The sequence below is a fragment of the Hevea brasiliensis genome, chromosome 2 (assembly GCF_030052815.1).
Source record: "Hevea brasiliensis isolate MT/VB/25A 57/8 chromosome 2, ASM3005281v1, whole genome shotgun sequence".
NCBI classification, from domain to species: Eukaryota; Viridiplantae; Streptophyta; class Magnoliopsida; order Malpighiales; family Euphorbiaceae; genus Hevea; species Hevea brasiliensis.
In genome coordinates this window covers 105,130,215-105,146,352 of record NC_079494.1, presented here as the reverse complement: position 1 = coordinate 105,146,352, position 16,138 = coordinate 105,130,215, and the positions used below count along the sequence as shown (strand labels likewise).

Here is a 16,138-nt window from a genome sequence, read left to right as displayed (position 1 = left end):
GGATGCTTTAATTATTTATAAAATAATAAAATTCATTTTAATAATAAATAAAATTCATTTGGGTAGGCAGGAGGATGATGCACGTTTTGTTAAGTGGTGGCAAATGACGATATTGATGATTGATGATTGATGATAGTCTCTCTTCTGTAGTTGTCGTTTTGTTTGTATTAAGCAACACAGATCATTTCATGTGGCAAACTGGCACCCCAAGATTGATCCAAATTATTATAATTTGAGTATATTTTTTTTGGGTATATATAGAATGATTTTGATTTTTTTTTTGTGTAATGATTTTGATTTAGAGCAAGAATGATTTGTTGCTTGAATTTCAAGTATGATGACTTGGGTGTTTTAGGTTTTAATGTATGATAATTTATTTATTAAAATTTATAATAAGTGGATAAAAAAATATATATGAAAATAAAAGAAATAATAATTATAATAATTATTACATATATCGATAATAATAAAAAATAATATTTTTTTAAACATTAAAAAAAATAAAATTTGCAAGAGGGGTCACGAGTAATGTTTGGATTTTTTTTTATTTTATTTTTTTGAATTTGAGTGTCCGAAACTGAGCCTCTCGCTGAAGATTGAAAGGTCGATTTGTTAAATGATATTAAAAATTATTTTAAAAATAAATTTAATACTATATCGAGTGATTGTAAGGTTGACTGCGTAGCACAAGTACCAGTGCACCAATAATTGATTATTAATTGGGAATAATGGTGTGGGCATCTGCAGAGCACTTACGGCTTTAGCTGGAGAGTGAAAATTTGGTCCCAATTTCATGAATGTGATGCATTTCCTTTTTAATGCTCTCTGTCGAAGTTGACATTAATATATATATATATATATATATATATATATATATATATATATATATACACACACACACACACACATAGACACTAGTCTTTAAAATGAGATTTTATAATAATTAATATTAAAATTTAATTAGTGTAATACAATATATAAATATTTAAAATTTTTCATACCCATTATTTCATTATTCTTGTTAAATTCTTTTATAAGATAAAATTTCTTAAAATATGATACTTTCATTACCTTTCATAATTATATTTTGTGAGAGTAATAACTCAAAATTTTTATAAATATTGATATATTTATTATCGAATAATTTAATAATATGTATCATTAACGGTGATATAGGTCTTAAAAAAAATTTTATTATATCAGTAAACATTATAGCTGATGTTTTAATTCCCTAAAGTATGATCATAAAATAAAATTAAGAAAAAAATTAAAAATTTATTATATTATTCATTTTCGTTATCAATAATTTTTTAACTATTATTATTGGTATAATTTATATATATACATTTATCACGACCTAACCTATGAGCCGGACCGGCACTAGGACCTAGGCCAGCCTAAAGCCCCCGAGGTCCGTAGTAAGCCTAACTATTCCTTAACCCAACTCTAAGGCCCATTTGGGCCCAATTTCAAGAATTCAACCGGATAGAGTCCGGCCATAAAATGGACCTTTCAACATGGAGTTTTTGACTCACCCGACCTGTAAATAAATATAATCAATTGGAGAGCTCAGCTCACCCTCCACATACTCATACAACATAAAAATAAATGGGAGCTCAGCTCCCTCATCCAGTCCATCAACATGCATAAAATAATAAGTTTACAGGTCCAAAATAACAATATATATTACAGACCCAATTCAAATAAATATTTCTAACACATGAAAAAATTCTAAGAGTTAACAGGTTTATACAAAAATAAATAAACGACCTGCGAGGGAGAAAAGCAGGTTAACCTCAAAAATATCCTTCTGTGGCCTGGAAAAATATTGAACAGGAGTGAGCGTTCGACTCAGAGAGTAAAATATTAATTTTAACCATAATCTTTATAACTATCTAAACCTAATGCACCCTATAGAGTGAAATGCAATATCAGCAATAATTTCACATTATAACAGCAAAAATGTAATTTGGAGCACTCACACACCCGATAATGTCAAACAATACATATATGGGAGCTGATTCTCTATACAGCTCTCTTAATTTAACCTGTGCCAGCGAAGAACTCAGCTCGGACTTCCACTTAATAACCAAATCAGGGTCCCAGCAAAGAACTCAAGCCGTGTCTACCCCGAAGAACCAGGTCCCAGCGAAGATCTCAAGCCGTGTCTACCCGTCCTATCCATAATCAACACCACATCTCACGCACACCAACGCACGCACACTGCTCCAAATTACCACAACAACATCCATGACACTTTAACAGTTATGAATGCAACATAAAACGTGCTTAGAGTTTAACTACATAGATACATACATATAAGTGATGCATGGGCATGCTTAAACATATAATAATATCGAAATTACAATTAAAATTAATATTTTACTCACAGACTTAACAATAATCACTATGGCGGCTAGGCAGAGGAAGAAGGTTGTCCCGGCTCACTTGACAATTTTATTACAATTATTTAATATAATTGACTCAATGCAAATCAAGAAAAAGACCAAATACATCCTAAGTCATGTCGAAAATCCGGCAGAGTCTCCCCTATACCTAGGACTTATCCAACCAACAAAAGGGCTCAATACGCACTTCTCTATTCACAAATCATACATCCACAACTCAATCATATCACACAGCCCCTCCTGGGCCCAATCCAAACAGTCATCAATCACAATGTGTAAATTTACAGTTTAGTCCTTATAATTAATCATTTTTGCAAAAATTACCCAAATAAGCTCTAAAAATTCTAAAACTTTGCTCCGCGGTCCTTAGCAATATTATTAGGCTATTGTAAAAAAAATCATAATTTTCTGAGCTACCATGAATATTTTATGAATTTTTAATCCCACTAATGTAACACCCCTAATTTTTAAATTTATTATTTTTGGGTAATTATTGATATTTTTTTTATTTGAATTTTAGGAAATTATTTGAATTTTTTTCAATTTTAGAAATCGGGTCTGATTTTTCGAAAATAAAAACTTTGATGATTTTTAAAAATTAATTTAAAGACCACGTGGCAAAATTAAAAATATATTTGGAGTCTACGAATTTTTCTGAGTTTTCTAGAAATTTTTTCTAAATTTTTAGGCCTCGTTTTCAGTCCCAAGGCAGAATAAAAATTCAAAATTTTGTATCCTGAATCGAACCGACCAAATCGAACCGGACCGGATCAGACCGGTCTAATCGGACTGGCTCCTTCTTCCTCCCCGCGTGCGTCCCGACCCCTTTCTCTCTCTCTCTTCCATTTTCTCTCTCCTCTCTCCTCCCCTCGCCGCGCCGCCGCCTCCCCAGCCACCACAGCTCACCGGCCACCGCCTGGAACGCTGGGAATCGTCACGCGAAGCGACGTGAAGCGCAACGCGCTGCTTTGTCTTCCCGGCCAAAATTCTGCCGATTCGGCCATCGATTGGGCCGGTTCTTTTGTCTAAACCCATCTACTCGTCGAGAGCTTTCCATAGACACCAAGAACACCGAAATCTATTGAGCGGTTTGTCCAATTTTTGTCTGGAAAGTTTTAGCCTATTTTGACTTTTAGGCTAGATTTCTCGCAAACCGTGAATGCCACGAGAAACCGAGAGTACCAGAGCGCTCCACTCGTCGAGAGCTTCGCGGCGATATAAATTTCAAATTTTTCCGACACCGTTTTTCGATGGGTCCCACAGAACTTCGTAGTGCTTTTCCGAGCATTAAATGAGCTTAGAAAATTCCATAAAATTTATGTACTAACCCCTGTGTTGTGGGCTTCGTGTAAGTATCTTCAATTCATGGAAATTCGACAGTTGTCCAGGTTTATAAATCTCCGGCCAGACAGACCGGCTACCGAAAAAGTCTCCGAATTGGATCGAGATTTTGGCTACCCTACCATTGTCAGATGTCTTGAGCGCGTCCTGGAAGTCGGAATCGGCATAGGTAAACCCAAACCTTACTTTTTCGTAATTTTCTAGTACTTAAATGGGATTAAAAATCCATAAAATATTCATGGTAGCTCAGAAAATTATGATTCTTTTTGCAATAGCCTAATAATATTGCTAAGGACCGCGGGACAAAGTTTTAGAATTTTTAGAGCTTATTTGGGCAGTTTTTGCAAAAATGATCAATTATAAGGACCAAACTATAAATTTACATATTGTGATTAATGACTGTTTGGATGGGCCCAGGAGGGACTGTGTGATATGATTGAGTTGTGGGTGTATGGTCGGTGAATATAGAAGTGCGTATTGAGCCCTTTTGCAGTTTGGGTAGGTCCTAGGTATAGGGAAGACTCTGCCAGATTTTCGGCACGACTTAGGACGTTTTTGGTCTTTTCTTAGTTTATATTGAGTCAATTATATTAAATAATTGTAATAAAATTGTCAGGTGAACCGAGACAGCCTTATTCCTCTGCCCAGCCACTACAGTGATTGCTGTCAAGTCTGTGAGTAAAATATTAATTTTAATTGTAATTTCGATATTATTATATGTTTAAGCATACCCATGCATCACTTATATGTATGTATCTATGTAGTTAAACTCTAGACACGTTTTATGTTGTATTCATAACTGTTAAAGTGCCATGAATGTTGTTGTGGTAATTTGGAGCAGTGTGCGTGCGTTGGTGTGCGTGAGATGTGGTGTTGACTATGGATAGGACGGGTAGACACGGCTTGAGATCTTCGCTGGGACCCAGTCCTTTGGGGTAGATACGGCTTGAGTTCTTCGCTGGGACCCCGATTTGGTTATTAAGTGAAAGTCCGAGCTGAGTTCTTCGCTGGCACAGGTTGGATTAAGAGAGCTGTATAGGGGATCAGCTCCCATATATGTATTGTTTGACATTATCGGGTGTGTGAGTGCTCCAAATTACCTTTTTGCTGTTATGATGTGAAATTATTGCTGATGTTGCATTTCACTCTACAGGGTGCATTAGCTTTAGATAGTTATAGAGATTATGATTAAAATTGATATTTTACTCTTTGAGTCGAACGCTCACTCCTGTTCAATATTTTTCCAGGCCATAGGAGGATATTTTTTAGGTTAACCTGCTTTTCTCCCTCGCAGGTCGTTTATTTATTTTTGTATAAACCTGTTAACTCTTAGAATTTTCGCATGTGTTAAAAATATTTATTTGAATTGGGTCTGTAATATATATTGTTATTTTGGACCTGTAAACTTATTATTTTATGCATGTTGATGGACTGGATGAAGGAGTTGAGCTCCCATTTATTTTTATGTTGTATGAGTATGTGGAGGGTGAGCTGAGCTCCCCAATTGATTATATAATGTGTTTACAGGTCGGGTGAGTTAAAAACTCCCTGTTGAAAGGTCCATTTTATGACTGAACTCTGTCCGGTTGAATTCTTGAAATTGGGCCCAAATGGGCCTTAGAGTTGGGTTAAGGAATAGTTAGGCTTACTACAGGCCTCGGAGGCTTTAGGCTGGCCCAGGTCCTAGTGCCGGTCCGGCCCATAAGTTGGGTCATGACAATATTTTTTAAATATCATGATTTTCATCCTTCATTCTTTTTAATATTTTTCTTTATATTAAAAAATAATATAATTATTACATAAATAAAATTTTTGAAACTTACTAAGTTAAATAAAAGTATATAGTGTAATAGTTTTATCTCTATTAATTGGTCCAAATTTTATGAAAAAAAAATTATTGTGATCATGGATCTGATTTCAAGATCAAATCATCGATTTTTATTTATGAAATTAGATACTTCATATCATATCATAAGATTTATTAATCTTAATCAATTATTTTTTCGACATTTGAAAATTATTTTAATTTTTTAATTAAAAAAGTCAATTTAATCTGAAATTGAATAATTTAATATCAATTTAAGGAAAAAGCTAAAAATATTCTATTTAAATTGATTCTTATGATATTTATTTAAAATCTCAAATTAAAATGACTAATTTAGTCTAATTTTATTTTTTAAACATATTATAAACACATATAGTTTGACTTCATAAGTGATCATAAGCTATAAGAACGTATAGTTTTGATTTCGATTTGGAGATTATTTAAGAATGGGTATCATATTAAAATTTAATATGATTTCCGATTGATTCTTCAATATTTCATTTTTAATTTAATTATATTCTCAGTATTTCAATTGTAATTTAATTTAATTAGATTTCAATTTAGATTTCGATTCTTGAAATAATTTTTTGCGATTATTATCATTAAACTTATATATAAATTACATTAAGTTTTAAAGTTAGTTCTTAGTACATAATATATTATATATAATGTACTTTTTAACTATTTTTAATTATATAAATTTTAATTATTGTGGGATATATATAATTAAGGATTAAATATATTTTATATTATATATATATATATATTAAAATATTTATAATTAAAAATTATAATGTAATTTAATGTATTTATAATTAAAATTTTGAAAAAAAGATAAAAGAATGAAATTTAATACTAATTTTTATATAGCCTATAATTACAATATATAATCTTAATTACAAATAAATATGATCATATTAAAAGTATGCAATATATTTAGAAAATATAAAAAAAATGCATATATAAAATCAATTTTTATATTAGTCAATAAAATTGTAAAATAATTTTCGAATTGGGCTAATTTATATATAAATGATGATTAAACATTAAGACGGTGCAATTTTTAATAGTAAAAAATTCAATCATCATTTTAATTTTGTTAACAAATTTTATGAATTTAACATTATCTAAGAAAAATTAATGGTTGTACAATAAATTTTATGTGAAATAGAATAATAAGTTAATGTTATATTATATATGTCATTATGAAGCGGAATCCAAATTCCAATTGTCATTGGACTCTAATTACGATTGGCAATTAATTATATAAAATTGATTTTCAAATAAATTAATTATATATAATAAATTTTATTTAATTAATTAATAGCATTTTTAAAAGAAGGGGAATGTTTGAAAAAAATTTTTATTATTAAGAATTTTAATTTAATTACAATTTTTATAGCATTAGAATTCTAATTCTTTAGGATTTTATTTTTTTTATTTATTTAAATAGTAATAGTATTTTATAAATAATAATTTTATAAGTATAATAAGGTTATATTTATCTATTCAAAAGTTCGCTCTTCATTTGTATATTTATATATATTATAGATATGTACTGTTATAGAGTGTTTTGTGAGAAATAAAATAAACTATCCTATTACACTTTTTATGTATAAAATAAAAATGACTAAATCTGAAAAATCAAAGCCTACCTAGAATGTCAAAATTTAATCTATCAATTTTATCACAAAGTTGGAACAACAATTTAAAAAAAAAACAATTTTCGGATACTAAAATGACGTATATAAAAAAAGATAATATAGATAATGTAACACCCCAAAATTTTATTATTTATGAGTATTTTTGGTATTTTAATTTTATTTGAATTTTTGAAATTTTTCTGAGATTTTTCGGATTTTAAAAATCGGGTTCGATTTTCCGAAAATATAAACTTTGATGATTTTTAAAAATTAATTTAAAGACCACGTGGCAAAACTAAAAATATATTTGGAGTCTACGTATTTTTCTGAGTTTTATGGAATTTTTCAGAATTTTTGGACCTCGTTTGGTCGGCGAGTAAAATTCAAAATTTTGTATTCGAATCCCGGATCGGACCGGTCGAATCGGACCGCCCTTTTCCTTCTTCCTTTTTCTTCTCCAAGCGATGGCTCTCCCTCTTCTCTCTCTCTCTCTCTCCTCCCGCCTGCGCGCGATCTCCTTCCTCGGGCTTCGGCCAATCCGGCCGATCCGGCCACCGATTGGACCGGGTCTTGTGTCCAAAATCATCTACTCGGCGAGAGCTTTCCATAGACACCAAGAACGCCGAAATCCATCGAGCGGATTGTCCGATTTTTGCTCGGGAAGATTTTAGCCCATTTCGACTTTTGGGCTAAATTTCTCGAAAACCGTGAATCCCACGAGGAAACCGAGGCCACCAGCACGCTCCATTCGTCGAGAGCTTCGCAACGACATAAATTTCGAATTTTTCCGACACCGTTTTTCGGTGGGTCCCACGGAACTTCGCAGTGTATTTTCGACCATTAAATGAGCTTAGAAAATTCTGAAAAATTTATGTACTAACCCCCGTGTTATGGGCTTCGTGTAGGTATCCTCGATTCTCGGAAATTCGATGCAAATTTCGGAAAAGTCTCCGAATTGACCGAGGTTTTGGCTAGCCCCATTGTCAGATGTCGGCGCGTTCCCGAAGTCGGAATCGGCAAAGGTAAACCCGAACCTTGTTTTTTCGTAATTTTCTAGTGCTTAAATAGGATTAAAAATCCATAAAATATTCGTGGTAGCTTAGAAAATTACGATTCTTTTTGCAATAGCTTAGTAATATTGCTAAGGACCGCGGGGCAAAGTTTTATAATTTTTAGAGCTTGTTTGGGCAGTTTTTGCAAAAATGATCAATAATAAGGACTAAATTGAAATTTTGCGTATTGTGATGGATGATTGATTTGATGGGCCCAGGAGGGGCTGTGTGATATGATTGAACTGTTGATATATGGATTGTGAATATAGAAATGCGTTTTTTTAGCCCTTTTGCAGGTTGGGTAGGTCCTAGGTATAGGGAGAGATTTTACGACTTAGTTGATCTTTTCTTTGTTTGTATTGAGTCAAATTTATTAAATAGATGTAATGTAATTGTCAGTGAGCCGACCTTCTTCCTCCGCCAATTTGTCGTCAAGATTGTGAGTAAAATATTAATTTTAATTATAATTTCGATATTATTATATGTTCAGCATGCCCATGCATCACTTATATGAATATATTTATGTAGTTAAACTCTAGGCACGATTTATGTTGCATTCATAACTGTTAATGTGCCATGAGTGTTGTTGTGGTAATTTGGAGCAGTGTGCGTGCGTTGGCGTGCGTGTGATGTGGTGTGGACTATGGATAGGGCGGGTAGTCACGCTTGAGTTCTTCGGGACCCGTTCCTTCGAGGGGTAGTCACGGCTTGAGTTCTTCTGGGACCCTCGATTTGGTTTATTAAGCGAAAGTCCGCTTGAGTTCTGTTGGATTTAAGAGAGGATCGGCTCCCAATATATTATGATTGATGCTACAGGTGCGTGAGTGCTCCAAATTACCTTTTGATGCTATGATGTGAATATGATGTTAATGTTGCATTTCACTCAGTTGCATTAGTTTGAGATAGTTATAGAGATTATAGTTAAGATTGATATTTTACTCTGAGTCGAACGCTCACTCTGTTCAAAATTTTTACAGTCCACAGGAGGATATTTTATTCTGGGTTAACCTGCTTTTATCCTTCGCAGGTTGTTTATCCATGTTTGTGTAATTTTAATTACTCCTAGAATTTCCGCATGTGTTAGCAGTATTTATTTGAATTTGGTCTGTAATATTTTTATCATGTTGGACCTGTAAACTTAAATATGTTATGCATGTTGATGGATTGGATGAGGGAGCTGAGCTCCCATTTATTTTATGTTGATGAGTATGTGGAGGGTGAGCTGAGCTCCCCAATTGAGTATTTATTGTGTTGGGTGAGTCAAAAACTCCCGTTGGAAAGTCCATTTTATGGCGGACTGTCCGTTTGGTTTCTTGAATTTGGGCCCAATGGGCCTTAGAATTGGGTAAATGAACAGTTAAGGCTTACTACGGGCCTCGGGGGCTTTAGGCTGGCCCAGGTCCTAGTGCCGATCCGGCCCATAGGTTGGGTCGTGACAGATAAATTATAAAATATTTGAATTTTGTGTTTGGATGGGAAATTTGAAATTAGATATTTAAATTTGATAAAAAGTACATGTTTTTATTCAATTGATTAGAATGATAAATGTATATCAGGATGATAAATATTGAGATAATCTTATCCATTTGAAATAATTGATAAGATGGTGTTATTTCAAATTTACTATTAATATATATCCTTCTAACTTGGTTGGATGAGACTTGTCAATAAAAATACAATAAAAATTATAAATAAATTAAAATACAATAAAAAAATATAGATAAAAAGAAAATTGTAGATAAAACAAGAAAAATTAGAAATTAAATCCTAATTAAAAATAAGAAACTTAATAAGCAATCCAGTTAGAATAAGGACACAAATTAATTTAAAATTCCAGTTGATTTAAACATGATTCGCATCAGATACGAAGAAGGACTTGGAATGAAGTAGCAGACTGTTTAGCTAGAATTGCTCATTTCATGACAATCATTTTGTTTGAGTTGACTTTTTAAACTCCTGTTTGTAAAGCCTTGAAATAATTTTATATTTTTTATTATTTAAAATTTAACAATTATTTCTTTTAATGAAAAAACTAAATGAAATTGAGGTACTTAAAAAAAATTATAATAACTCATTCACTTCTGAAAAATTGAAATAATTTTAAAAATTAAAAAAAAAAAACAGTATTTTGGGTTCACATGTGAACATTTTTGCCACTCTTAAAACATGTTGAAATACCATAAACGAATTTAAAATTTAAAAAAAAAAAACAAAAAAAACAAAATCATTCCTAAGCACAAAAAACCCATTAATTTAAATCGCAAATTACCACGGCTAAGGCTTACATGGCACAATTGACTATTGACAATAAGCAATGGGCACAATTTCATCCATGAAGCCCAACCTCCAGTCGTCAGCCTCCTTTTATCTACAACCGCAGCAACAATAAACATTCAAACCTGAACGACACAGTGAAGAAGGAAGCACAGATGAATGCGAGGCAGCAATTTCTGCTACTGGCTACGGCTATCTTGAGTTGGAGGAGCGGCGAGAAAAAGGAAGTCTTGGAGGGAGCTGCCGCTTTTAATAGCTGAATTTGACTAATCAATAGTGTTGATTTCATAAATAGATTAATTCAGTTGTCGAAACATTTAAACTTACATCTAACTTGGTACGCCCCTTATTAAGAATCTCATCCATGAGTCACCCCTCTAGCAACATTAAAATAAACTTAAAAAACCAAACACCAATAATTATTTCTTTTCCACAATACATTTTCATAAAAGAATCATCAGAAGACAGTTTACACACGCTTCCACGAACAAAAAACTTACTTGGACTCAAATACATGATGAAACGAAACGGTAAATAGTTTGAAACATCCAAAGTTGCTACGAAGCGTATAGTCTTGCTAGCAGATTTAACTTCTCCACACAAAGCGCAAAAATATAAAAATAAATAATAAAACCGCTACTTAATGACAAGTCTCATCTCATGTAAAATATTTCCTGAAACAGCCCATGTTCTCAAACCCACATTAATCGCACTGCTAAACTACAATTATCAGCAGTCAACAATGGACAAGCCCCACACAGTGGGAGGAACATTTACTTCGGGCCAATGTCCTTCAGAGCACAAATCTGCTCCTCTCCCATGGAAGACATCACAGTCACAACCAAATCTTTCCCCTCGGCAAATCCATCCTTGATCTGCATAATACAAAGAAATTCACATCACCCAGGAAAATCATAAAATAATCATTTAGTCATAGTTCATCCAAGTACCAAGGACAGAGCACAGAGCAATGGATATGAATCGCTAGAAGATGGGGAAAATAAAGGCAGTTCTTGGAAGGATTAGCAGGGAGAGGCTATGTGATAACCCAATTTGAGATTTGACTTCCATAATGGGAAGATTTGAAAGCCTATATCCCCATCCATGCAATTCAAAACTATATTCTTACCCCTCACATTAGGTTTCAACAGAGAAGCGATTATTAGTGGGCTGCAATTTTATGGCTATCCTGTGAATTTTCAACTAAACTTTTTATGACTGCTGTCAACTTTCAGCTAAAACTGCATTCTTAAAGTTGAATAATGAAGGGCATATTCATTATCTTATACCCCTTCATTTCTCTTCCACCTCCACTCCATCACTCATAGGTTATCCTATTTAGCAGATTGGGGGATTGGGGTGTTCTTTAGGGAATTGGGAGATGGCTATCAATCCGCCAGTAAGGTGGTATTCTTCACTAACCTGAGTCAGCAGATTTTCATCAGTTGGAAGCCTTAGGTCATCCTTGGTGTTTCCATTCTCAGTCAGCAGACTCACCTGAAATTTAGCAGTATATTAGTTTAAAGTTCAACCAACTAAAAAGTGGGGGAAATATACAAACAAGAGAGTAAATAAGATTATACAAATCCATCCTCAGAGATATCAATCAGCTGATAATCAGTACGGGTAACATGGGGAACCTGTAAACAACCAAAAGCAATGCCATTAAAAATACATTTCATGAAAAGTAATTAACATAAATCACACAAACCACTAAGGTAAAAGGTCATAGTTCATACATCACAGTTGTGAGAAGAAGGGACGATATCTTCAAGCTTCTTGCCATTGAAGATATCAATTCCAACAAAATGACATTTTGCATGACCATGCTTGCCAGTTTTGGAGGTTGAGACCTCAACAACCTGTGACACAAAGTACAATTACTTGTTAAGAAACAAACTGAGAAGAAACCAAACAAGCAAAACAGATAATATTTAAGAAGAAGAAAGCAAACAAGCAAAGACTTGAATAAAAAAAAAAAAAAAGACATTCCAACATAAAGAACTTAGAATTGTAGTTATCATAATCCGCACCATATGAATTCCTAATTTGTAGCTTCACATTTAAGGGTAAATTATTATCAAGTCGTTGTATCTTGCCAAAATTAACTTAGTCCCTATTTTTTTCAAAAAAACTCAATTAAACGTCCCTATCGTCTAAATAGTATGGATAGTACAAACCATAAATTTACGAGGTTAAAACAAGTGTTCCTTAACAGCGTGACTTTACAAAATAAGTCACGTTCTAATGGGGTTTTAAAAAAAATAGGACCAGGGACCTGACAGTCATTTAGCTCCCATTTAATAACCAAGTGTCCCCACCAAAAAGAATTAGATAAATACGATGAGTTACTGATACAAGGGCATCTAGAGTTCTTTATTTGTAATTTTACATTGTACATATTATAGCGAGCAACATAATCCGATTTATTTATAATATTATTTAAATTCCTAACTTCTTGAACACCACGGAATCAGGAATAAATATGGATCACTCATCAGCAACAAAAGTACAGGATTTCAGAACAACACGGAATTTAGAATAAATAAGTGTGAATCAATTATCCAACAAATCCACACAAAAACTTATAATCCAATTTTATTAGCCAAGCAACAAATTATCTCAAAAATGTTACATAAACAAGATTCTAAACTATTGAGATCACGCATATACTACTAAATTACAATCAAATTAAAGGAGGCAAAAGATCTGTGTACACTATATCTTTATTCTCACCAAACACCCTCCACAAAATTGACAAGCTTTAATTACCAGCATGATATAAATTAAAAAAGTTCGGATCCAATATTCCGATACATACATGAGGATCTAAGAAAACAGCAGATCAAATAAATAAAAAGACAGAGATACAGATCTACCCAATCCGCAGATAAAAGAGATCAAGAGATTGATTACCTTGCAGGGACGGTTCTTGATGACGATGTAACCGTTTTTACGGATGGTACCAGCTTGCTGAGGATAAGTTTTCGAAGCTCCAGCATCGGCCTTGGACTCAAAATGATGCTCTTCATCAGACATGGTGACGATTGGTTGGCTGGTAGCTAGCTTCGAATACGAGAGAGTATGAGAAGAACAGAGAAGGGAGAGAAATAAAAAGCAGAGAGGGCGAAAGGGGAACTGAGATTTGTGGTATTTATAGGGGTAAATAGGGAAGAGAGCAAATATAAAAGGATCTAGGGTTCTTTGTTTTTCTAAAGCTGGCTTTTGTGTGATTAAGCGAGTTTGGACCGTACGATTTTTAATTTGGATAGAAGAGTTTGGGCCGTAGGATTTAATCTTGTGGAAAGAATGAGAAAAAATATCTAAGTGTTTGCGTTGCGATAACGCTGAAAACACGTGGGACGACGCCACTGTTTCAGAAAGATGCCTTATGAGACTAGTGCTATGATCGTAGTACAAATCATAATAATGAAAAATTCTTGCCGTTTTCTTTTGAATTATCTCAAAAAACTTTTTTTTTTAGTAATCATAATATTTATCTTAAATAAAAATAAAATTATATCCAACTAAAATTCAAAAATTTTATTATCATAATAAGGTGAATTATTTTAAAATTTATTATTATTTATTATTTCATCAATAAATTTTAATAATTATAATAAAAAATTTTTAATTTTATTTATTAAATAATTCTCTTATCCAAATTTAACAGTAATATATTAATCATATAAAAGGAGAATATATATATATATATATACACGCGCGCCATACTCACATGATCATTTTTTATATTTTGAATCTTGAGATATTATTAAGTTATGCTCGGTGAAGTATAATGTAATATAATATAATTAATTATATTATATAATTATAATTATAGTGTAATATAATTTAATTGTCATTACATTCTTTATTTAGTTATAAAATAAAAATATAAATAGTGTAATATAATGATAATTTTATTTTAATATGTTTATAATATTCTAATAAGTAATAATTATTATAGTGATTGATAGTTAAGTGATAATAATAAATAAGTGATAATGTGGCAAGATGAGGTACTAATGGTAGTAGTGGCTCAACGGTAATAAGTATGACAATAGCTAAGTGGTAATAATAGTGATCAGTGATAGTGATAGTGATAGCGATAGCCATAATAACAACAAAATAGTGATGGTGGTAGCGATGGTGGTTATGGTGGTAGAGTAGGACTAGTGACTATCGAATAGTAATAATATTGATAATTAATAAAAAAATTAAGATAAATAATTATAACTATATTTATTTTTGTATGTAATGAATAAGAGATAGTGTGGCTCAATGGTGATAAGTATGACAATAGCTAAGTGATAATAATAGTAATCAAATTATAGTGATAGCGATAATAATAATAATAAAATGGTGGTGGTGGTGATGGTAGTTATGGTGGTGATAGTGATGATAGAGTAGGACTAGTGATGATAGTAACGGTGATAATTGAATAGTAATAATGGTAATAATATTGATAATAAATAAAAAAAATTAAAATAAATAATCATAATTATATTTATTTTTATATGTAATGGCTATTCAACATAATTATTATTCTATTATATCAAATTTTTTAATATTATCAAATAACATAATCAAATATATAATATAATCGCGATTACATTACAAGTTTGATTTCGACATACTAAATGCCTTAAGTCTCGTGTCCTCAAAATGTCGAGTGAATTGCACCTATGGTTGCTCAACATAGATTATTTTATTTCAGTATTTCAATTTTAATTTATTAAAGTAAATTTTTTTAATTTTAGTATTATTTTTTTAAATTCCTTTAAAATATAATAACAGATTTCAAGTTTATTTTTATTTTTTAAATTAATATTTAATTAATATAAATTTATAAATAATTATTTGCTTTGTATTTTTTATAAAAAATTAAAATATTGATAATTTCAGATATTAATAAAATATCATTTTAAAATTTAAAATATTATTATATTATTATTTTTACAAATTGTTACAAATTAAATTTTAATTAATAAATTGCAGATTTCCAGATTTATCTTCATTTTGTTTTAAACTAACACACAATAAATATTTAATTAAAATAAATTTATAAATTATTATTTATTGTGTATTATTTTTTTTTATTTTTATATAAAATTAAAATATTGATAAAATATCATATATTAATAAAATATTATTTTAAAATTTATTGTTATTATATTATTATTTTTCAGGTTATTACAAATTAAATTTTAATTAATAATAAATAATACATATATATAATTAATAATTTTATTAATAAACTTAATTAAAATAAAATAAATTTATTAACGATAATTATTAATTAATTTAAATTATAAAGGTAAAAAAGAGAAAAAAAATAAAAAATAATTTTGTTAATATGAAAATCTGAGTTTTTAAATTGAATAATTTTATTTTAATAAATTAAAATTAATCGATTAAAATAAAATGAAATAATCATATAAATTAAAAGATAACAATGCAATTTAGCCAAAATAGTCTACTCCAAAACATCTTAAGCAGACTTTACAATTCCACTAATTGATGTATATATCGTAACTCGCGAGTCGTGATGAGCTCTAGTACAAGATTCACTGAATAATGACAAAACAAGCCATT

The 16,138-nt window shown here is 31.1% G+C and overlaps 1 protein-coding gene across 1 annotated transcript; it reads right to left on the bottom strand.

Moving 5' to 3' along the window:
- Nucleotides 1-10,962: 10,962 nt before the first annotated feature.
- Nucleotides 10,963-13,736, bottom strand: LOC110668340 (eukaryotic translation initiation factor 5A). The gene is made up of 5 exons (XM_021829531.2): nucleotides 13,460-13,736; nucleotides 12,283-12,405; nucleotides 12,127-12,183; nucleotides 11,966-12,040; nucleotides 10,963-11,418 (listed from the first exon to the last, which is right to left on the bottom strand). Exons 1-5 carry the CDS (start codon nucleotides 13,580-13,582, stop codon nucleotides 11,317-11,319), a joined length of 480 nt encoding a protein of 159 aa, XP_021685223.1. The 5' UTR covers nucleotides 13,583-13,736; the 3' UTR covers nucleotides 10,963-11,316.
- Between the last annotated feature and the right edge of the window lie 2,402 nt (nucleotides 13,737-16,138).